We start from the raw sequence: 21,634 nt of genomic DNA, 5'->3' as shown, positions 1-21,634 counted from the left end.
TATAGACATTTGATTTGTGAAAGAGTAGTCTTTATCCTTATGGGGATTAAAAAATGAAATTGGACCTTTACAGATCATAAGTAAAAATTATTGAAGACAACTTATGATAAACAAAACTTTAGTAGGAAACATATAAAATGTATGCTGATTAGTTAATATTTTCATGATTCCAGAGTAGAGAAATAGTTCTTAAATGTGCACAAAAACACATTTAAATTCAATATCAAAATTAAGGATGTGTTTACCAAAAAGAAGGGCACTTTATAAAGTAGAATTACAAACTACTAACCTGGAGAAAAAATTTTTTGTAACAAAGATAACTGACAAAGTATCTAGGATACATAAAGATTTCCTACATAGGAGTTAAAAAAAAAAAAAAAAAAGACAACAACCCAATTAGAAAAATAAGTAGGAGCCCTGTCTAATTTGGTTACAAATTGGGGATTTCCATGATCCCCTCATCAGTTTCTATAATTTGTTATAATAGCTCCAGAATTCAGGGAAACACTTAATGCATAGAGAGAACCATAAGTTATTGTTACTGGTTAATATAAAGGATATTGTAAAGGATACAAATGAAAGATACAGATGAAGAGGAAGAAGATAGAGAGGGGGTGGCCCAGAACAGTCGGAGCTCAGGAGCTTCTGTTCTTGTCGAATTTGGATGCACCCTCTTCTTTGCACATGGATGCACTCACCAACCAGAACTCGCTGAACCCCCCTTCCTTGAGGATTTTTATGAACGTTCCATTATGTAGGCATGATTGATTAAATCACAGGCCATTGATGATGAGCTCAGTTCCCACTGTCTCTTCTCCCTGGAGGTTGAGGTGAGTGGCTCTAGTCACATGGTTGGTTCCTCTAATCATATGGATGGTTTCTCTGGCTACCACTCCCCATCCTGAAGCTATCTAGGAGCCAGCCCTTGTGGAGTCAAGTCATTAGTATAAACTCTGGTTGGATGAAAGGGGCTTATTATGAATAACAAAAGGTGCTCCTCACATCTGTCACTCAGGAAATTCCAGCGGTTTTAGGAGCTTTGTTAAGAACCAGCATGAAGATCAAATATGCATTTCTTATGTCACAATTGGTTTGATTTTATTATGCTTCATTGTTTACAAATCTTACATGTATTGTTTTATGTGTAACAATAGTTCCTAATAGATATTACATTAAAGAAGAAACGATCTGTAAAATTTATTTGATTAGAGAAGGTAGAGGGTCTATATTTGTAGAGATCATGGTTGTTAGAATGAGTAAAACATGTAAGAAATAAGTCTGATTTAGAGTTCTAATAGTGGCATTAAAGTTTAAAAAATATATTTGTACCACATCATGGTGAATTCTTGGTAAAGATGCTACTCTGGAGTTAAAATTATTTTGGTTAAGGCATGTTACATTTTTGGTGAGATAATGCAACTAGAAAAGGTGTTTACACAAAACACTGTAAAATAGAATCTAACGAATGGCATTTGATGAATGCTTTTTATAAAGTGAAGAATACATTTTCAGTATAAATAAAACTCTGATTTCTGTGTTTAAAGAAATATGAGATAATGACATTCAAAGAATTTCAAGTTATACCTCAGTTTAAATACCTACTCTGCATTTGATATCCATGTGTCGGCCAAATAATTGGAACTCTTTCAGTTTCTGTGGAAATAATACCTCCTAGTATTATTGCTGGGGTTAAATGAGAATATGGGAAGCTCATGGCCTAGTGCCTAGTGTATTTTCTTAAAAGAAGACTTCATAAGGTCTTTGTTTTGCAAGTAGATTTAAGATTTCTTGTGATTAAAATCAAACCTTATTACTTTATCAAAGAAACTATTAGGTGCAATTATGGAATTGCTCTTTATTGCCTGCATATTATATCACTTTATTTTAGAAATCAGATGAAAGTGTTTTCCCCTGCCTAATCCTACCTAATAAAAGAGTAATATGCAAATTGACTGCACCTTCAATATGCCCAAGCCACGCCCACCAATCAATCAGGGCGAGTATGCAAATTAACCCAACCAAGATGGCGGTTAATTTGCATACATAGGCGCCCTGAGCGGACCCTCTGCGACAGATCGCAGGGAGCTGGGTGTCTGCTCCAGCACCAGGCCCTCTGCAATCAATCGCAGGGAGCTGGGGGTTGCTTCAGCCTGGTGCTTTAGGCTTTAGGCGTGGGAAGGGGCCAAGCCTACGATCAGAGGTGCCAGGGGAAACCCCTTCCCAAGCCTAAAGCCTGGGGTGGAGGCTTTAGGCTTAGGAAGGGGCCAAGCCTATGATCAGAGGTGCCGGGGGGTGGAACCCCTTCCAAAGCCTAAAGCCTGGGGCGGAGGCTTTAAGCTTGGGGAGGTGCCGAGCCTGTGATCGGAGGTGCCGGGGGGGGCTAGGGGGGAGACCCCTTCCCAAGCTTAAAGCCTGGGACGGTGGCTTTAGGCTTAGGAAGGGGCCAAGCCTATGATCAGAGGTGCCATGGGGTGGGGGGGATCCCTTCCCAAGCCTAAAGCCTGAGGAGGTGTTGGGGGGGAACCCCTTCCCAAGCCTAAAGCCTGGGGCGGAGGCTTTAGGCTTAGGAAGGGGCCAAGCCTACAATCAGAGGTGCTGGCGGGGGAACCCCTTCCCAAGCCTAAAGCCTGGGGCGGAGGCTTTAGGCTTGGGGAGGTGCTGGGGGGAACCCCTTCTCAAGCTTAAACCTGGGGCAGAGGCTTTTGGCTTGGGAAGGGGCTGAGCTTGGGATCGGAGGGAAGGGGAAAATATCAGTGGAAACATACCCTTAGGTGAGGATAAAAAGAAAAAGAAAGAAATGTCATATCCTATGAAAGATACATCTTGAAAATGCTTAAAGAAATGTGTCATTTTTTCATGGTGAAGGGACTGGAGTCCGTGTTGATGAAAACACCTTGGCAGCTGCGGTGACTGGCAGTGGCTGCAGCAGTGGGGTGATGGGGCTGGCGCCTTCCCCTGATCAGCCCGATTGCCTCAAGCAAAGGGAGGCCAGACTGAGGCTTAGGTCCGCTCCCAATGGGGAGTGGGCTTAAGCCATCCATAGGACATCCCCTGAGGGCTCCCAGTATGTGAGAGGGGGCAGGCTGGGCTGAGTGACCCCTCCCCAGTGTACGAATTTTGTGCACCGGGCCCCTAGTACTTAATAAGTGTATTCTCTTTCCTACTGACTATTCTTTTTTCTTGTTACAGATCAACGTAAGAGTGACCACAATGGATGCTGAGCTGGAATTTGCCATCCAGCCCAATACGACTGGCAAACAACTTTTTGACCAGGTATCATTTAACCACATGAAGTATGCAATTTTTGACATCATAGTGTGTACTAGTATGCTATTGCACTTCTGTGTTTTTCTGTACCTTTACTGATAAGCAACATTATAGCACTGGAACTTGACACAATACCTATTTAGGTATCTTGAATAGCTGTAGAGATACTCTTCTCATTCCTAGATTTAAGGAGTAGGATTTTTAAAAAATAACTGTTAGCAGGTATATATTTAATATATATATTAAGTCATATTAATATATATGTTAAATCACAATATATATGTTAAATCCTATCAATATATATATTAAATATATATTTTGCTGTGCAAATCATTGTAATGAAGACGAAAAGAAATTCAGACATTTTACAAAGTGGAATGGGTGCACTAGACAGAGGGGATGGCAGTAGCAAAGACGGGAATTAGAGGCCATAAGTAGGACCTAACAGGAGGTTAGTGGCTCATTTGTTAGCCTGGAGTTAGAACATGGACGTCATGTTAAGGAACTTGTATTACGATCTTGTCTTTTTTCTCTCCTGAGTGCACATTTGAGTCCCTTCTGGCATTAAAAAAAGAAAAGTCAATACTTGGAAACTGCCTCCTGAGATCCTGATTTAATTATCTGGTGCCTACTTTAAACCATTAGTTTTTTGTTTTGTTTTTTAATTTAAGCTCCCTAGGTGATGCTGTATGTAATGTTCTAAAGTAATCTAACTTTATTGAGGAAAGGAGGAGAATGGGATTAGTGCCCAGGGGTCAAGTGATTAAGGTGAATCGATGATTGCAAAGAGAAGGAAAGTGATATATTTTCCATGGCCTGAGACTTCTAACTTTTGCATAAACTTTTACGCATGTACAAGAGCAACAGTCTGTGGTCAGACTAATGTGACCTTAGAGCAACGATTTTTAAAGACATGCAATACCTGACTATTTAGTCAGGGGCACTGACCTCTTTCTCCTTAGGTTGTCAAATAAAAAAATGACAACAGCCAACACAACAAGAGCTGTCCAGTGTGAATGAGTCAAAATTACATCTATTTTGTTTTGGTGGGGTAGCTCAGTTGGTTAGAGTGCCGTGCCCATATGCCAAGGTTGGGTATATAAAAGAATCAAATCAATGAATGCATAAATAAGTGGAACAGCAAATCTAAGTTTCTCTTTTCTTTCCTCTCTCAAATTAATAAGTAAAATTAAAAAATAATTATACCTATATTTATGTCAGATTGATAAAAATATATTTTTGGTGTGCCGCAGAATTTTTAATAGTTTATGTGTACCATGATAAAGGTTAAAAATCGCTGCCTGAGAGAATGGGGGTGAGTTTCTTGCATAACAGCAATAAATAACCAATCACATATCTTGGCTTTACTAGATGTCATTCTATCACATACCGATCCAAAATACAATGAAATTTAAAATTCCTGGAAAGTTGTTTCTTTCCTTGACAAAGTGGTATACTTAATCTCCTGGTTAGGTGATTAAGATCTTGATAGCCCCAAGAAAATCTTTTTGGAAGATGAAAGGCTTTTTTTGTGTGTGAGTGACCAAATTTTTAAAACAAAATTATAAGCAGCTGCATTCACCATACATAATGAACTAATATCTTGTGAACTGATATCCACTTTCGTTGATTATTGTAGGCCTTCTGTTTGTAAATATATAGCCTATCTGTATTTGAATAAAAATGTAAATAGAGTTAGCATTTATTGTACTTCATAGCAAGTTGAAATGTTATTTACATAATGAATGAAATGCTTGTGGTAGTCAAAAACTAGCCAGCAAGTGGGCCTTTTTGGTATTGATACTGAGAAATAAAACATTTGTGTCTTATTAAGCAGAATTGCTTTAGTTTGATACCAGGGAAAAGGAAACCCCATTTATTTAGTGAAGTAACGTGTAGCAGTTTAAAACGTGGGCTCTGGAGCCACATCTGCCTGCTTTGGAGACCTGACTACAGCTGTTCGACTTTGGACAGATTCCTATCTTTGCCTCATTTTTCTCCTTTGTTCAATTAGGATGGTGATAGCATTACTCCCTTAGAAGGTTGTGAGAATTAATTGAGACTCCATGTTAAGTAAATAGAACAGTATTTTGCATACATACATACAGCACACACATATATACTATCTACTATACTAATAAAACAGTAGTATGCTAATTAGACCAGGAGACCTTCCAGATGACCATCCAGACTCCTTCCTGACAAAGCCAGCCGAATGAAGCCGCCTGGCAGCAGTCCCGGTGCCAGTGCCTGCAGCTGGCTGCGGCTCGGGAGATGAAGGAGCTGCCTGCCCTGTGGTCCCAGCAGCCAGCTGGAGAAGCCGCCTGTCCCGTGGTCCTGGGGGAGATGGAGAAGCCGCCCGCCCAGGGTCTGGGCGCCAGCGCCTGAGGCTGGCTGAGGCCTGGGAGACAGAGAAGCCGCGCGCCCCGAGGTTCCAGGCCACAGCCAGCCGGAGAAGCCACCAGCCCTGTGGTCCCGGGCGCCAGCGCCTGCAGCCTGGGAGATAGGTTCCCTCTTCTCCCACTGCAGTCATTACTCCAATATTCCTCTTCTGAATTTCTCTCTGCTGCCCCGACCCAACTTCACTTTTCATCTGTAGGATAGAGAACAGAGAGAGCAGTGTTCAAAGCTTACATTTTTAAGCAGATATGGTTAGTACTTAAACATATACATGGAAAACTAGAGTCCTTAAGGTAACAAAGGCTAGAAAGGGAGGGGACAGGGACAGAGCGAGGCATATTATATCCAGCAGTCCATGTGGGGACTGAAAACTTTGCAATGATGACAATCAATGAAGATAATCAACTAAAATAGTTGGCAGGGGCAATTCTTCCATCTTTGAAAATATCTATGTCAGGTCTGTTTAAATAGATTTTCACCTGCATAATACAACACATTCTGACAAGACCACCGCCACCAATGTGGTCAGTGTTGTGCTGGTAAATGTTTAACAACTGGCTCTCAATCAAAGAAAACAAAACCCTGATTTATAGTATCGGCCAATTTCTGTGGCATAAATTCTCCCTCCATGGCTGATTTCGGCAGCTAATGTGATGCCACTAAATGCAAAGCTAAAGAGAAACGTGCAGTAATACATTATTATATTCCACCAGAAAGACCCAAAAGATAGAAATAATGTCAAGAGTCAGAACAGTAAAGTGTAGTAAATAATTGAGGAGTGGTGAATTTAGAGTATGTTTTACCTTTGGTTTTAATGTAATTTATTCACTTAATTTAGTTTTTAATAATGACCATGTTTAACAACCAGTTTGCAAAATTCCTGAAAGTTTGTGAGCGAGTAAGAGCAGGCTCCAGCACAATGCTGAGTGGAGTATAATGGTTAAAGGGCATGGCTCATAGATTGACACGAGACTCAGCCACTGTTAGGTTTCACTGGTCAAGTTACCTGATCTCTCTATACCTCTGTGTTCTCACCTGTGTAATTATAGTACCTACTGTATAGAGTTGTTGCAAAGATAAAATGAAATCTGTGTATGACACAGCACAGTACCTGAAACAATAATTCACTCAATTTGTTATAAACTGTTACTACCTCAATATGTTGTTGACAAAATTACTCTACTCATGCTGAAAGAATGAAATTTTATTGATGAGAAAAGTATCTTATTTTGCGATCCACATGGAGACAGTAAATTTTGCTTCCTAGGCAGTAGATGGTAATCTACTACTGGAAACTGTAAGGCAGAAAATGTATTATTAGCACATCAGTTGAGCTGAGCCTTGAGGAATAAATTATTCAACAGGTGGTAAAAGTACAGAAGAAACATTCTAGGCCCCTGGTCGGCAAACTGCAGCTCACGAACCAAATGCGGCTCTTTGGCCCCTTGAGTGTGGCTCTTCCACAAAATACCACGGCCTGGGCGAGTCTATTTTGAAGAAATGGCGTTAGAAGAAGTTTAAGTTTAAAAACTTAGGCTCTCAAAAGAAATTTCAATCGTCATACTGTTGATATTTGGCTCTGTTGACTGAGTTTGCCGACCACTGTTCTAGGCAGAAGAAAAAGTGTGAGCAAAGCCGTAGAGGGGTAAAATTCATGCATGTTCCAATAATGGTTTCTTGCTCAAAGAATGAGTGGGGGTGAAAGCACCAGCTGGAATATCTGGAGCGTGGCATTTAAATGTTTTCAGTGAATCTTGTCACCAAAGTGGTACTATTTTTGCCATGCCTTAACCAATAGTATAGTTGTGAGGGTAAATTGAACATAGGAGTGCATATATTTTTTTCAAATCAGTGTTTTGGGTTTCTTTGGATATATACCCAAAAGTGGGGTTGCTGGGTCATAAGGCAGTTCCATTTTTTTAGTTTTTTGAGGAACCTCCATGCTCCTTTCCACAGTGGCTGCACCAGTCTGCATTTGTTATGGGGGTAAATTGAAATAGGAAAATGGGATTACGACAACTCTGTATCTGTTTCCCTAGACTCTTGTTATCTGTTGGGATCATGATGGGAGTGGGCAGGAAAAGGAGGTATAAAAAGTGGATCAAATAGGATTGAAATGACACTATCAAATTTAATATACAAACCTGAATTTAAGTTTTAGGAAATGTTCCTTTAATTAATATGTTAAATTTAGTAAAGAGCTTCTGTATAGCAAAGGAGTATACCTGTAATAGCTATGTAGTTCTGTTTTTCTTTTGAAGTATAGTTCCATAGTTAAAGTATGAATGTAGAACTGAAATTGACTTTTTTTTTTTTTTTTTTAGGTGGTGAAAACAGTTGGTTTGCGTGAGGTCTGGTTTTTTGGGCTGCAGTATGTGGACAGCAAAGGTTATTCTACATGGCTTAAGCTAAATAAAAAGGTAAAGTATATATAATGGGACAATTAACTAATAATTAGGCTACTCCGAGGTTAATTATCTTGAATTTGTGTCAGAAAAGCTTAGTTACTGATCAGGCCTCCTTTTGCAGTTATCTCTGGATCATTAAAGGTGTCATGTCTTTTAATTCAATAAGGCACCATCAACTTAGAAAAAGAAATGTTCACTTTTCCTATTTGAAAATTTAAAACGTAAGAATATTATTAGTATAACTTAGTACTGACTTTGATTGAAACATCTGTAGCATAAGCTTCTCGAGAAGTTTCAGTTTGGTTACTAGAAGGATCGTGAGTTATAGGTCATATTTGTGAGCATAGAATCATCTCATATTTTTTACAGGTTTCGAATCTAACTTACAGATTTAGAATCTTATTGCTGTTTTACATCCTACTTCTAGAAAGAATTTGATGTGACTAGATTTAGTTATTTTGAACTTAAGATTTTTGTTGATTATACTTGAAATTACTGTTCCAGGTGACACAGCAAGATGTTAAAAAAGAGAATCCTTTACAGTTCAAATTTAGAGCTAAATTCTTTCCTGAAGATGTTTCTGAGGAATTAATTCAAGAAATAACCCAAAGACTCTTCTTCTTGCAAGTTAAAGAAGCTATCTTAAATGATGAGATATATTGCCCACCTGAAACTGCAGTCCTTCTGGCTTCCTATGCTGTCCAGGCCAAGTATGGAGACTATAACAAAGAGGTTCACAAACCAGGCTACCTGGCTAATGATAGGCTCCTCCCCCAGCGGTAAGTGAAGCATGTTCTTATGTTACAGTCTCTGAAAAATTACATTTCAGAAGTTTGTAAGTAGAATTTTTTTTTTTTTTTTTTAGGTTTCAAGTTGTCAGGTGAATTGGAGTATAGTTCTAAAAATAATGACTTAGTAGCCTCGTAGGTTTATAGTGCGCAACTACTAAACCTTCTGCCTCTTCTCTCCTCATTTCCACAAGATAAGCAATAAATAGAGATTTGAGCTTGGGGGAGGATGCCGCTGTCACTGCTGGGTAAAAACACAGGCAGATATGTGTTTAATAAATGCATCTGGAATAATAAGTAACAGCCTATGTGTCCTCCATAGAATAAAAATTAAGTTTCTAACTTAAAAAGGCATTTTAAACCTCGTTTTCAGACTAATAGTCTTGTACTCTGTTCTTATCTGCAGTATACTGCTGCCTCTATAAGTTTAAAGTAGCATGGCGTGAGAAAAAAAATCATTAGGCAGGAGACCTAGATTTTGAGTACTGATTCTGCTCTTTGCTAGTTATGTGATCTTGGGTGCAAAAACCCAACATCCCTGAGACTTGATATCTGAATTTGCATGATGGGGATGACAATTCTGCTCTGCCTACCCTTTAATTTATGATGACGTACATGAACTGTACAGTGTACAGTTTTAACTGTGAAGTGTGATACAAGTGTTGTTGATAGCATTACTGCATTGCTTAAGAAATTTAGAAAGTATAGCATCAGATATTACTTTTAACTATCTCAGTTCTTAGTTGTAGCACACATGTCTCTGATAATAGAATATACGTGGAGATCTTTTAGAACTGGAGAGAAGTTGTTACTGTTCTTAGTTCAAATTCTCAAATTTTAAAATTTCTATTTAAATTCAAAACTGTATATCTTTAATCTAAAACTTCAGTTCTGCACCACTTCTCATAGTAGTTAAGCTCTTAGATGTAGTTTCTTTTTCATAAGTACTAAATATGAAGAAAGACTAAGCTATGTTAATGTCTACTTTTATTAATTTCCTTTGATTATAGGCATCAATGTTTATTTTCATCTAACAGTGTATTCTGTTGATATAAGCTTTATGAGTTATTAAGTGCAGTAGCTTTAATATTTGATTATTAAATATTACTATTACAGTAATAGTTATCTTTGAAGGTAAAACAATGCATGTTGTTTACCAAAAGAATCAGGAATCTGAGATACTTATTAGTCTGTGTGTTTGTCTGTTTTTTATTACTATTCTAACCCAAAATTCTTTCTCTCAGATTTTTAAAAATATGTTTTCATTGATTTTATTTTATTTTTTTAGAGAGAGGAAGGGCGAGGGATAGAAAGATAGAAACATCCATGAGAGAAACATCATTGCTCGGATGCCTCCTATGTGCCCACTACTGGAGATTGAGCCCACAACCCCGGGGATGTGCCCTGACTGGGCATCAAACCAGAGACCTCTTGGTTCATGGGTCGATGTTCAACTACTGAGATACACTGGCTGGGCTTCTCAGGTTTTTTTAAGCACTGAGTTAAGAAATTGAGTATTGGCACAGTAGAATTTCATTTCAGATGAGGTTTAGTTTTTATTGTTAGTTGAACTACAATTTATATATAATAAAATGTACAGCAGATTAAGTTTTAAGTCAGTACATAAGGCAAATATTCTGTATAATCAAAATTACCCTGAATAATTTCTTAATTGTTCATCAAAAATAATTTTATCTCAACAAGTATAACATAGTTGTTCTTTCAGTGTTAAATCATATTTGGTTGAGTACCAGATGAAGTAATTGGTTTACAGTTCATAGTCGTGTGATTTAAAAAAATTGTAAACACACTAGAATCACACTTAAGCACAATTTCTTATTTATTTTTCTAAAATAATTTGTAAAGTATATTTTTATTGATCTCTGAGAGGAAGGGAGAAGGGAGAGAGAAACATCAGTGATGAGAAAGGATCATTGGTTGACTGCCTCCTGCATGCCCCCTACTGGGGATCAAGCCTGCAACCTGGGCATGTGCCCTTGACCGGAATTGAACCCGGGACCCAATATTTTATTAATTTGAAACATTTGAATTCTTATAAATTATCTGTATAATAACTTTTAAAGCAAGTTATGTAAAATAATTTCAGGATCCTAGAAACTTTTTATGCTATCTAATAAAGAGGGAATATGCAAATTGACTGTCACACTGTCATAAAGATGGTGGTGCCCACAGCAGAGGTGGGGTTTCCGTAACACAAGATGGCTGCGCCCACAGCGGAGGCCAAGTTCCCGTAACGAGCCTTAATGAGAAATCAGCAGGAACATGAGGCTGTGTGGCACTGGGCCGGGGCAGGGGACCTGAGGCTGTGCCCCCTGCCCGGTAGGGCTTGACAGGGGACCTCAGGCCGCACCCCCCACCCCAGCACTGGGCCAGGGCACCTGAAGGTGTGTTGGGGGACCTGAAGCAGCGCCCCCCTCCCGGTGGGGCTTGACAGGGGTGGTACTGGCCGGGTCTGGGTCTTGCCCAATGGGGGTGGAGCCAGCTGGGTCTGGGTCTTGCGTGATTTTGAGGTGCTGCGGGTGGGCGGGGACTTGACTCTGGGTCCTGCAGCATGCCCCAGACTCTGACAGGAGGAGATTTTCACATACATTTTACTAATTTTCTTTCATCTCTGACACTTCTATTATAAAGGGCAAATAGTAATATTAAAATATTTCCTCTAATTAATCCCCTTTTAATGTGCACGAATTTCGTGCACCGGGCCACTAGTTTTTAGATAATTGTAGATTCGCATGCATTTTTAAAATTGTGGAAAGATCCTGTGAATCCTTCTTCCAGCTCTCCCTTGCATAACTTCAATACAGTATCAGAATCATAATACTGACATTGATACAATCCACCTAACTTATTCAGATTTCATCAGTTTTACATGTAATCATTTGTGTGTGTTTATTCTAGGCAGTTTTATTGTGTATAGATTTGTTTGACAACCACCACAGGGAGGATTAACTTGTAAAGAATATTGACTTTTCAGTTACAGGATATTTTCATTGATTTTTTTTCTTCTTTTTTTTTTCATTATAGTGTTTTGGAGCAACACAAATTGACAAAAGAGCAGTGGGAAGAAAGAATACAGAACTGGCATGAAGAACATAGAGGAATGCTAAGGTATTTGGATGGCTGTTTTCTTAGTGTTTTTCTCAAAGTATTTTTATTCTATGACATTAATTATTACATCAGATTATCCTCAAAAGATCATTTGACTTATATGAATAAAGCACTAAGTTTTAATTCAAAGTATTTTTGTAATTTGCTATTACTCTTACTTAAATATATTATAATAAGCTTTATTTCAACAGGGAAGATTCTATGATGGAATACCTGAAGATTGCACAAGATCTAGAAATGTATGGAGTCAACTATTTTGAAATAAAAAATAAAAAAGGAACTGAATTGTGGCTAGGTGTTGATGCTTTGGGTCTCAATATTTATGAGCATGATGACAAGTAAGTTGGCTTGATTACCCGTACTGCTTTTTTCCAAGTTAAAAGATTAGTTAATGTCACATAGGCTTTCAGATATCATATTTTCATTGTCTCAACATCTTGCAGTTTTATTTTTTAATTTATTGATTTCAGAGAGGGAGAGAGAGAGATAGAAACATCAATGATGAGGGAATCATTGATCAGTTGCCTCCTGCACACCCCACACTGGGGATGTAGCCCACACCTTGGGCATGTGCCCTTACCATGAATCAAACCTGGTGCACAGGTTGACTCTCAACCACTGACAATGCTCAACCATTGAGCCACCTCGGCCAGGCGCTCAACGTCTTGCAGTTTTAGAGTTTACTTGGTATATTTATCAAAATGGGAGGATTCATTTTTATTTGAAGTTTGCTTCTTGATCTCTTATAAGTTATGTCTAGTAACTATTAAAGTTTGTCCTCCCAATAGTTGAAGAATAATTCTTTAAATGTCATGCCTGGCATATAGATTGAAATTGAAATTAGCATCTATAAGAAATCAGGTGCAATGAGTCAATGAAATTAAAAGATGTGTGATTTATTGTGTTTTGTAACACCTTTTTGTTGAACATTTATAGGAATTGTTTTGAGTATTTTTGACACTATTAAAGTAGAATATCCCTGTGTTAAAAATAGTGAACAGTGTAATTTTATTTTGAAATTGACCAGTTTTTTTATATTAATATAAAATCCATCAAGCTCTTTCAGCCCTTTTCAGGAATGATAGCTGAAATTGCTTCATACCTTTTTTTAATTTATTTACCATACCATGTAAGCATTCAAGTCTGCTAGTAGCACCTTTTACAAAGGCATTTCTCTATTCTGGGTTGGCTCCAAAACCTTAGTTTTATTATTACACATTATCTAATAAAACACACATTTCTAAGCATATACATGATTCTAAAAGAGAGCATTTTATTAAGTTTACACTGGTATATTTTTTCATTTATGTTACAAAGCAAGTTAAAATGGTATATCATTCAGAAGGGAAAGTTTTGAAATTTTTGAAAAGCAAAAATAATTTTAAGACTATTAAGAAACTTGACCCAACTGAAAAGAAGTAAGAAATGGTGGACCTTGAAAATGACTTCAGGTTTTCTCACTGCGCAGAATATAGTCCAAGACTGCTGCAAGTTAAATATTTCACCCTTTGTTCTCCCTGCGTGATCTACAATAATGACCTGCTTTGTGTTGATATTTACTGCGGTGTTGCTGACAATTACCTGAAAGAGAAGTTGGGGTGCTTCACTGGGCTGGAAAAAGTTTAGCTAAATCAGAAAGCAGGTCTAATTAAGCAAGTTTTTTCTGTATCTATAAAAGGCTAAGTTGACTCACTCATGCACGATACACATAAAGCTCTTGCTGGCACCAATGGCACGGGTGTATTTCCATCTGTCATTGTCGATGGTGAATTTGGTTGACACTTCTGTTATAAAGGGCGAATAGTGATATTAAAATATTTCTTCTAATTAATTTCCTTTCAATGTGCAGGAATTTGTGCACTGGGCCACTAGTTATATATATAGATACAGATAAAGATGGGGAATAGGAAAGAGGCAGGGCTTAGCTCAGGGCAGGAGGGAGGGACTGGGGATTGTGGACAAAGGTTTCTTTGGTCTTTTATGTAATGGTTTAATTTCTTTTTTTTTTTTAATATGTTTTTAATGATTTCAGAAAGAGGAAGAAAGGGAGAGAGAGATAGAAACATAGATGAGAGAGAAACATCATCTATTGGCTGCCTCCTTTATGCCCCCTACTGGGGATCGAGCCCCCATCCCAGGCATGTGCCCTAATCTGGAATCGAACCGTGACTGCCTGGTGCATGGATCGATTCTCAACCACTGAACCACACTGGCCGGGCTAATTTCTTGTTATGATGAGAATGTACTTAACTATTATTTGTATTTCCTTTTTATAAATATGCATATACTTATTGATTTCAGAGAGGAAGGGTGAGGGAGAGAGATAGAAACATCAGTGATGAGAGAGAATTATTGATTGGCTGCCTCCTGCACGCCTCCCTACCAGGAATTGAGTGTGCAACCCTGGCATGTGCCCTGACTGGAAATTGAACTGTGACCTCCTTGTTCATAGGTTGACATTCAACCACTGAGCCATGCCAGTCAGGCCCAAATTTTTTTTTAAATAGGGTTCAACTTTAAAGGTTAGTTAGGTTCTTTTACAGTCTCTATTACTGGTTATCTTTGTGACCCTGGTCAAATTATTAACTCTGAAATTTGTATAACTGCTAGGGTCACCTCACAGGATTGTTGTGAGAATTATACAAGGAAATTGCTTTAGAATTTGTAGAAGTAACATGTAAATGTAGTGTATAATGTTACCTTAAAAGTAGTGTTTTAACAGCCTCCCTTTTTACTTTGGTGGCCACTAGGGCACAGTATAAAGCATGCATATTGAATAAAGTGTTTTTTGTAGAAAAAATTATTTGCTGTACTGTAGTCAGTCTGCTTAAGAATTAAAAGGACAATAAATAGATAGAAATTCATACTCTGTTATCAGAACGCTGACTAAATATTCCTTTTGGCCAACATAGGTGTTACAGTCATTTCATGTTCTTGTTATTGGACAGCAGTGATGCATTTGATGGCTAGTCTGAAACAGTAAAATATACGAAAAGCAGAAACAAAATTACTTGTTCCAGTCTGGTTTCCTAAATCTTTGTATGTAGGGTGGTAAGCAGGGGCATCTGTTTTATAGCCATAGAGTTGGAATTTCAGTTCTATTTATCCAAACATTTGTGTATAGAAGTGTTTAAAATTTTTTTGTCAGAGATAGGTCACATACTATAAAACTAAGCCTTTTATTTATTTTTTATTATTATTAATCCTCTCCAGAGGACATGCTGAGAGAGAGAGAGAGAGAGAGAGAGAGAGAGAGATATCAATTAGTTGCCTTCTAAATGCACCTGACCAGGGGTCAAGCCCAGGTATGTGCCCTGACCGGGAATAAAACAGGCAACCTTTCGGTGCATAGGACGTCTGATGCTCAACCAACTGAGCCACTCCAGCCTGGCTAAAATTAAGCCTTTTTTTTTTAAAAAAAAATCTTTATTGGTGAAAGTATTATAGATGTCCCCCATTTTCTTCCCCCATTGACTCCCCTCCCACCCTCTGTCCTGCCCCCTCTCCCCCAGGCCTTCACTGCACTGTCGTCTGTTTGTGTACTGAAAATTCAGTATTTAGTATATTTATAAATAATACAAACATTTTAAAATTAAACAGGAAGGAAAACATTTTTTAATATTTAGTAACTTATGTCCATAATTCACATGAAAAGTTATAAAAGCTATCTTTTTCCCCACTCTCTTCTTAAACATATTTAAACTTAATAGTGGTAGTATCTTGACTCTAAGTAGAACTAGTGCAAACTCTGAGAGCTCAGTTTAACACTCTAGAACTAGATAGTTAATTTTAGGAAAATCAAGGTTCATGACACATTATGAATTTTGGGGGGATGGTTATTCTTTGTTTTATGTGATTTAACTGATCAAATTTTCCCCTTAAAAGATAATGTCAACAGTGTGTTATGGTTTTGAAAATCTGGAACTCTTAAGATCGGTCATTTAGATAAATTGGCCCACAAAAATTGATAGGGTTTTTGTCCATTGTTTCCTGCTTCTAACTAAAGGGATGCTCTCATTTTTTAAGGTTAACACCTAAAATTGGTTTTCCCTGGAGTGAAATCAGAAATATTTCATTTAATGACAAAAAATTTGTTATAAAGCCAATCGACAAAAAGGCACCTGTAAGTAAATTTTTAAAATATGTTTTATGTATTGTAAATTTCTGTGACTTTGCTATGGTATTACTTGAAGAATGACATTGTTCATTTATTGAATTGCTCCTGAGGAATATTCTTTTTCACCTTGTATTATATAATAAATGTTATTAAAAATTCAAGGTTCCAATTTTATTATACCATACAACTATTAGAGTTTTAGCTGAAATTTAACTGTTAGCTATTAGGAGGTGGTTGAAAATAATCTCCATTTCTAAGAAGCAATTTAGGAACGTTGGTGTTGGTGTTTGGAATGTAACAGCGGTAGCCCTATTCTGTTAATAGAGATTTGCATCATGAATGTTGTATTTTTGTAATTGGAAGCCTTAAACTTAAATCTTTATATTTAAATAGATTCTTTGGTTTCTATAGTGTCAAACATGTATCTTATTCTGTCAGTTATTGAAAAGGCAAAAGATAAGGAGAACATTTCTAGGTTAAAAAACTTGACCGCCATGAACAAAGGACGGTTTTGAGATAAATGTGATAAAAATTAAACCCTGAGGTGGAGAAACAGATACTAATAGTTACTTTGGAGAAGAAAAAAATAATAAATGACGTTTAACGTATTGTGAGTATAAGATTCTTATCCTCTTCACAAAACTGGTGGGGAAAGGAAAGGTTGGGAACCAGTTATATGAAAGTATGGCATACTCACTAAGAGATCAGAAACTTTATGGTATCTAAACTTTATGTAATGGGATGTAAGAATTCATGCCACATATTGAAATTTATCTACAGATTATTGTGTGAGAAACTATCCTTTAGGAAGATTTTAAACTCAGAGTACTTTATGTTTAGGATTTTGTTTTTTATGCGCCTCGTCTGAGGATCAATAAGCGGATTTTGGCCTTATGTATGGGAAACCATGAACTGTACATGCGAAGAAGGAAGCCTGATACTATTGAAGTACAACAGATGAAGGCTCAGGCTAGGGAGGAGAAACACCAGAAGCAGTTGGAAAGGTATGGAATTTATAGTTTTTCATACTCAGAACTTACATTTTAATGATGTTTTCATTGTATTAAAATTGAATGACGGTTACAATTTTCAAGTTAGAGATCTGACAGATATTTCTGAGTAAGTAGCTTTTCATGATTTCACAAATGTGCCTTTCCTTTATCATGCTTGCTTCTCCCTGACAGATATTGGCTTGGATGTAGTATGAAATTTTCAAGTTGATTTGTTTGTGACTTACATTTTTCAATTTTTCAGGGTAAGAATATGCTGAATGTTTTTTGGTTTTTTTTGCAACAATGTCATGGACATTGTAGAACTCAAAAAGTCATTGTACAGAGTATAGTAATACCAGTTCTCCTTGTCAATAACACTGATCCTTTTAACCATGGTTCATTTAGACTTCAAAAGAAGCTATTATCCTATCTAATAATAGACAAATATGCAAATTGACCATACCTCCAACACACCCACAAGCCACGCCCACCATCCAATCAGAGCGAGTATGCAAATTAACCCAAACCAAGATGGCTACAGCCACAGAGAGCAAGGTTTCCTAGGTAACAGAGGAAGCCAAGCTTTCCGCCTGCCCTTGCCAGGCCTAAGCCTCCACTTAAGCTATAAAGTTTCAATTATAGAAGGTAAACAAATTCAAACAAATGGTGGCAGGATGGAGCTTGAGAGAGCAGGCCAGGGTTGCTGCCGGCAACAGGGGAAGCAACGCTTTCAGCACACCCTGGCCGGGCTCACCCGCTTAAGGCAACAAAGTTTCAATTATAACCCCAACACAAATGGCTGCCGGCCTCGGAGGGAGCCCCAGACTTGGCTCTGCTCCAGGCTACAAAGTTTCCATTGTAGAAGGAAAATAAATTCCAGATACCAGGGCCTCCACTTGGGTTGCCAGGGGGCGTGGCCGGCCTGCAAACCACCACAGGCCCCTCGCTCAGGCCGCCCCACACCCCAAGGGAACCCCCACCTGATCTGGGACACCCTTCAGGGCAAACCAGCTGGCCCCCACCCCTGTACCAGGCCTCTATCCTATCTAATAAAAGAGTAATATGCAGATTGATCATCACTGCAACACACAATATAGCTGCCACCATATGGTCAAAGATCCTGCCCCCATGTGGACACAAGATGGCCACCACAGATGGCCAGCAGGAGAGGGCAGTTGGGAGGCACCCAGCCTGCAAGGGAGGGCAGTTGAGAAGGACCAGGCCTGCAAGGAAGGGCAGTTGAGAAGGACCAGGCCTGCAAGGGAGGGCAGTTGAGAGGGACCAGGCCTGCAAGGGAGGGCAGTTGAGAGGGACCAGGCCTGCAAGGGAGGGCAGTTGGAGGTGATCAACCCTGCAGGAGAGGGCAGTTAGGAGTGACCAGGCCAGCAGAGGAGGGAAGTTGGGGGCAAACAGGCTGGCAGCAGAATGGTTAGGGGGTGATCAGGCTGGCAGGCAGAAGCGGTTAGGGGCAATCAGGAAGGCAGGCAGGCAGGCAAGCAGTTGGGAGCCAGCAGTCCTGGATTGTGAGAGGGATGTCCGACTGCCCTCGAGGGGTCCCATATTGGAGAGGGTGCAGGCTGGGCTGAGGGACAACCCCCCTCCGTGCACAAATTTCGTGCACCGGGCCTCTAGTCTATAATAATAAAAGCGTAATGTGCTAATTAGACCGGACAGTCCAGACGAAGCTGAGGCTGCGAGGGCCAAGGCAAGCCGTCACGGCTGCAAGGGCCAAGCCCCTTGCATGAATTTCGTGCATTGGGCCTCTAGTTAACTATATTAAATTGAGAACTTTTGAAATGGAAAGATTGAGTATAATTCTTGTTGAGCCTAGAACCAGATTACTGGGTCTGACAACAAAATTTCCAAATCTGATTCTAGATTAATTTAAACTTTATGCTTTATTTGAAAAAATTTAGACACCAAACTAAAGTTAACCTTCATTAAATAAATCTTTGTAGAATAGCATGATAATCTGTGAAATAGAGTAGGTTCTAAAGAAAACAAAATTGAGGAGACCTAAATATGCGTAAATTTACATATTTCAAACATCCTAAAATTATATTATTTGAATCTAATAAATAGGCCCTCTACTAAATATAATTTTGCTTCCTATACTTTGAGTGTTTGTATTTAATGATGTATTTTTTCTTAAATGTTCTGTGTAATTCAGAACTTTTATTAATTCATATTACTCCCCTCAACTTACATGCCTTAGAGAAGTTTACTGTGTTTAAAACATATTTTATATAGGCATGAAACATTCCAGTAATTTAGCTTTCATACTGTTGAAGATACTACGTTGGATTGTTACTTTGACTGGGCTCTCTTTTTCACTGTTCTCAGGTAATTTAGGATCACATTGTGGCTCTAGTGTTACGTACCTTTTCAAATAGTTCTTTTTTGGGCATTACTTTCTATATATGTAGAAGTTACAGTCATCCTTCATGGGGGATTGGTTCTAGGACCCCACCGATATCCAAGTCCTTATATAAAACTAGAGGCCCAGTGCACAAGAATCATGCACTCGAGGGCCGGGGGGTAGAGGTACCTCAGCCTGGCCTGTGCTCTTTTGAAGTCCGGGAGCCCTCGGGATGTCTGACTGACGGCTTAGAACTGCTGTGGAGGCGGGAGAAGCTCCTGCCACTGCCACTGCGCTGGCCAACCGTGAGCCTGGCTTCTGGCTGAGCAGCGCTCCCCCTATGGGAGCTCACTGACCACCAGGGGGCAGTTCTGTGTTGAGCGTCTGCCCCCTGGTGCTCAGTGTGCGTCATAGTGACTGGTCATTCCGCCGTTCGGTTGATTTGCATATTAGCCTTTTATTAGATAGGATGGTGTAGTATTTGCATATGACCTATGTATGCTTTACATCATCTCTAGGTTACTTATGATACCTAATACAATGTAAATGCTATGTAAATGTAATACTCTATTGTTTAGGGAGCAGTGAAAAGGAAAATGTCTGTACATGTTCTGTACAGACACAAACATTGTAGGCCTAACTACATAGTACACATGAGTGGATAAGGAACCCACAGATACAGAGAGCAGACTGTGTTAGTGCATACTCATCACTCAGTGTCCTAACTGCTCTGCTTATCTGTAATGTTCATATGTTATTTATAATCTTAATATTTGTCTACTTGTTCTTTATTTCTTACATGTAGAGAGGAGTGCTATATGGTTTTGATATATGTAGTATGGATAGTATGTACCATTTGGTGGTAGTTTACTCTTAAGGTCTAGATGAAAGTGGAAAACATTAATAAGTTTCTTTTTTGCCACAAAAAGAATCCTGTGGTTCCTCTCTTAGATAAATTGTATAGCCTTTCATTAGCGAGCATTGTACACGGTAGGAATTCAGTAACTATTTAATTCACTCGAATGCCTAGAGGATGTTTTATATTAGCAACGTAGGGATTTGGCAGGTGTCGGACATAGCATGCCAAGTCTTCATTTATTCCCTGCTTTACAGGTCAGAGAGACAGAAATGACAGCTGTATATGTGGAAACAATTTTGGTCAAGCCCATTGGCAAAGTAGCCAGCAGACATACTTGTGGGAATGCTCGGAGGTATGCTGCCTGTGCTGCTGGACTCTCCTGGGCAAGAACAGTAGTTGGGAAGGGGCAGGGCAGCAAGGACGCCGCTTTCCCTACCATATGTTGGTGTATGTGGTCCTATTCTTTCCCCATGACTCTCCTAACTTTGGGTTTTCCACAATGAAAATGGTGTTAGATGTTACATACCATGGGTTACTGATCTCCGTAGTCTGTGCTCTGAAGTTATTTGCATCCACAATGATGATGATTCATTCAGTAATTCTGGACTTTTTTTTGTATGGCTAAAATGGTAACAAAATTTAAAAATGAAGAGACTCGAGTTTACAATTTAGATTCTGGTAGTTATGGTCAATTGTAGATTAGCTCTCGGATGTTTTGTGTCATGGCTGGCTGCCTGTATCACTAGGACACAGCTGGTGTCATACAGAGAATACAGGCTTTGGAACTAGATAAATCTGGGTTTCAATCCTCTTCCAACACTTGCTGAGAAAAACTTGTGAGCCACTATTCTGTTACCGAAAATAATAGTCCTACCTTCAATGTTTTTTTATGAGAAATAATGACAGTGTTATACAAACATTTAATAAGTAGTAGCTATTAGGGTAATTCTTTTTTATTACTCCTCACCCAAGGAGTGAGGATTTTGCCATTGATTTTTAGAGAGAATGGAAGGGGGAGGGGGAGGCAGCATTGACATAAAAGAGACACATCAATTGGTTGCTTTCTGCTGGCACCGGCCCAGGGCCAGGGATTGAACCTGCAACTGAGATGTATGCCCTTGACCCTTTGGTCCGAAAGCTGACATTCCAGCCACTGAGCCAAACTGGCCAAGGCTAATTCTTAATATTATTAATACATAGTCTGAATAGAAGTTTTATGTTAGTTTTTAATCTTCACTTAAAAATGTAATTGGATCCATCTGATAGTCTTTAAAAAGTAAGGTATTCTAAAATATTTTTTGCATGTTAGTACAGA

The 21,634-nt window shown here is 38.8% G+C and overlaps 1 protein-coding gene across 5 annotated transcripts in view; it reads left to right on the top strand.

The window, feature by feature from the left end:
• RDX (radixin) overlaps positions 1-21,634 on the top strand; it is a 92,248-nt gene that overhangs the window by 24,811 nt on the left and 45,803 nt on the right. For 3 of the 5 annotated variants that reach the window (XM_054725759.1, XM_054725760.1, XM_054725761.1), the window contains 7 exons: positions 3,190-3,273; positions 7,992-8,087; positions 8,580-8,854; positions 11,909-11,992; positions 12,184-12,330; positions 16,019-16,115; positions 16,950-17,113. In XM_054725759.1, coding sequence (XP_054581734.1) covers positions 3,190-3,273; positions 7,992-8,087; positions 8,580-8,854; positions 11,909-11,992; positions 12,184-12,330; positions 16,019-16,115; positions 16,950-17,113 — 947 coding nt within the window. Of the gene's footprint in view, positions 1-3,189; positions 3,274-7,991; positions 8,088-8,579; positions 8,855-11,908; positions 11,993-12,183; positions 12,331-16,018; positions 16,116-16,949; positions 17,114-21,634 lie in introns of those variants that run through there. The other 2 variants (XM_054725763.1, XM_054725762.1) reach the window with 2 other exon arrangements.

The sequence above is a fragment of the Eptesicus fuscus genome, chromosome 13 (assembly GCF_027574615.1).
Source record: "Eptesicus fuscus isolate TK198812 chromosome 13, DD_ASM_mEF_20220401, whole genome shotgun sequence".
Taxonomy (NCBI): Eukaryota; Metazoa; Chordata; class Mammalia; order Chiroptera; family Vespertilionidae; genus Eptesicus; species Eptesicus fuscus.
This window is presented reverse-complemented; position numbering and strand designations above follow the sequence as displayed.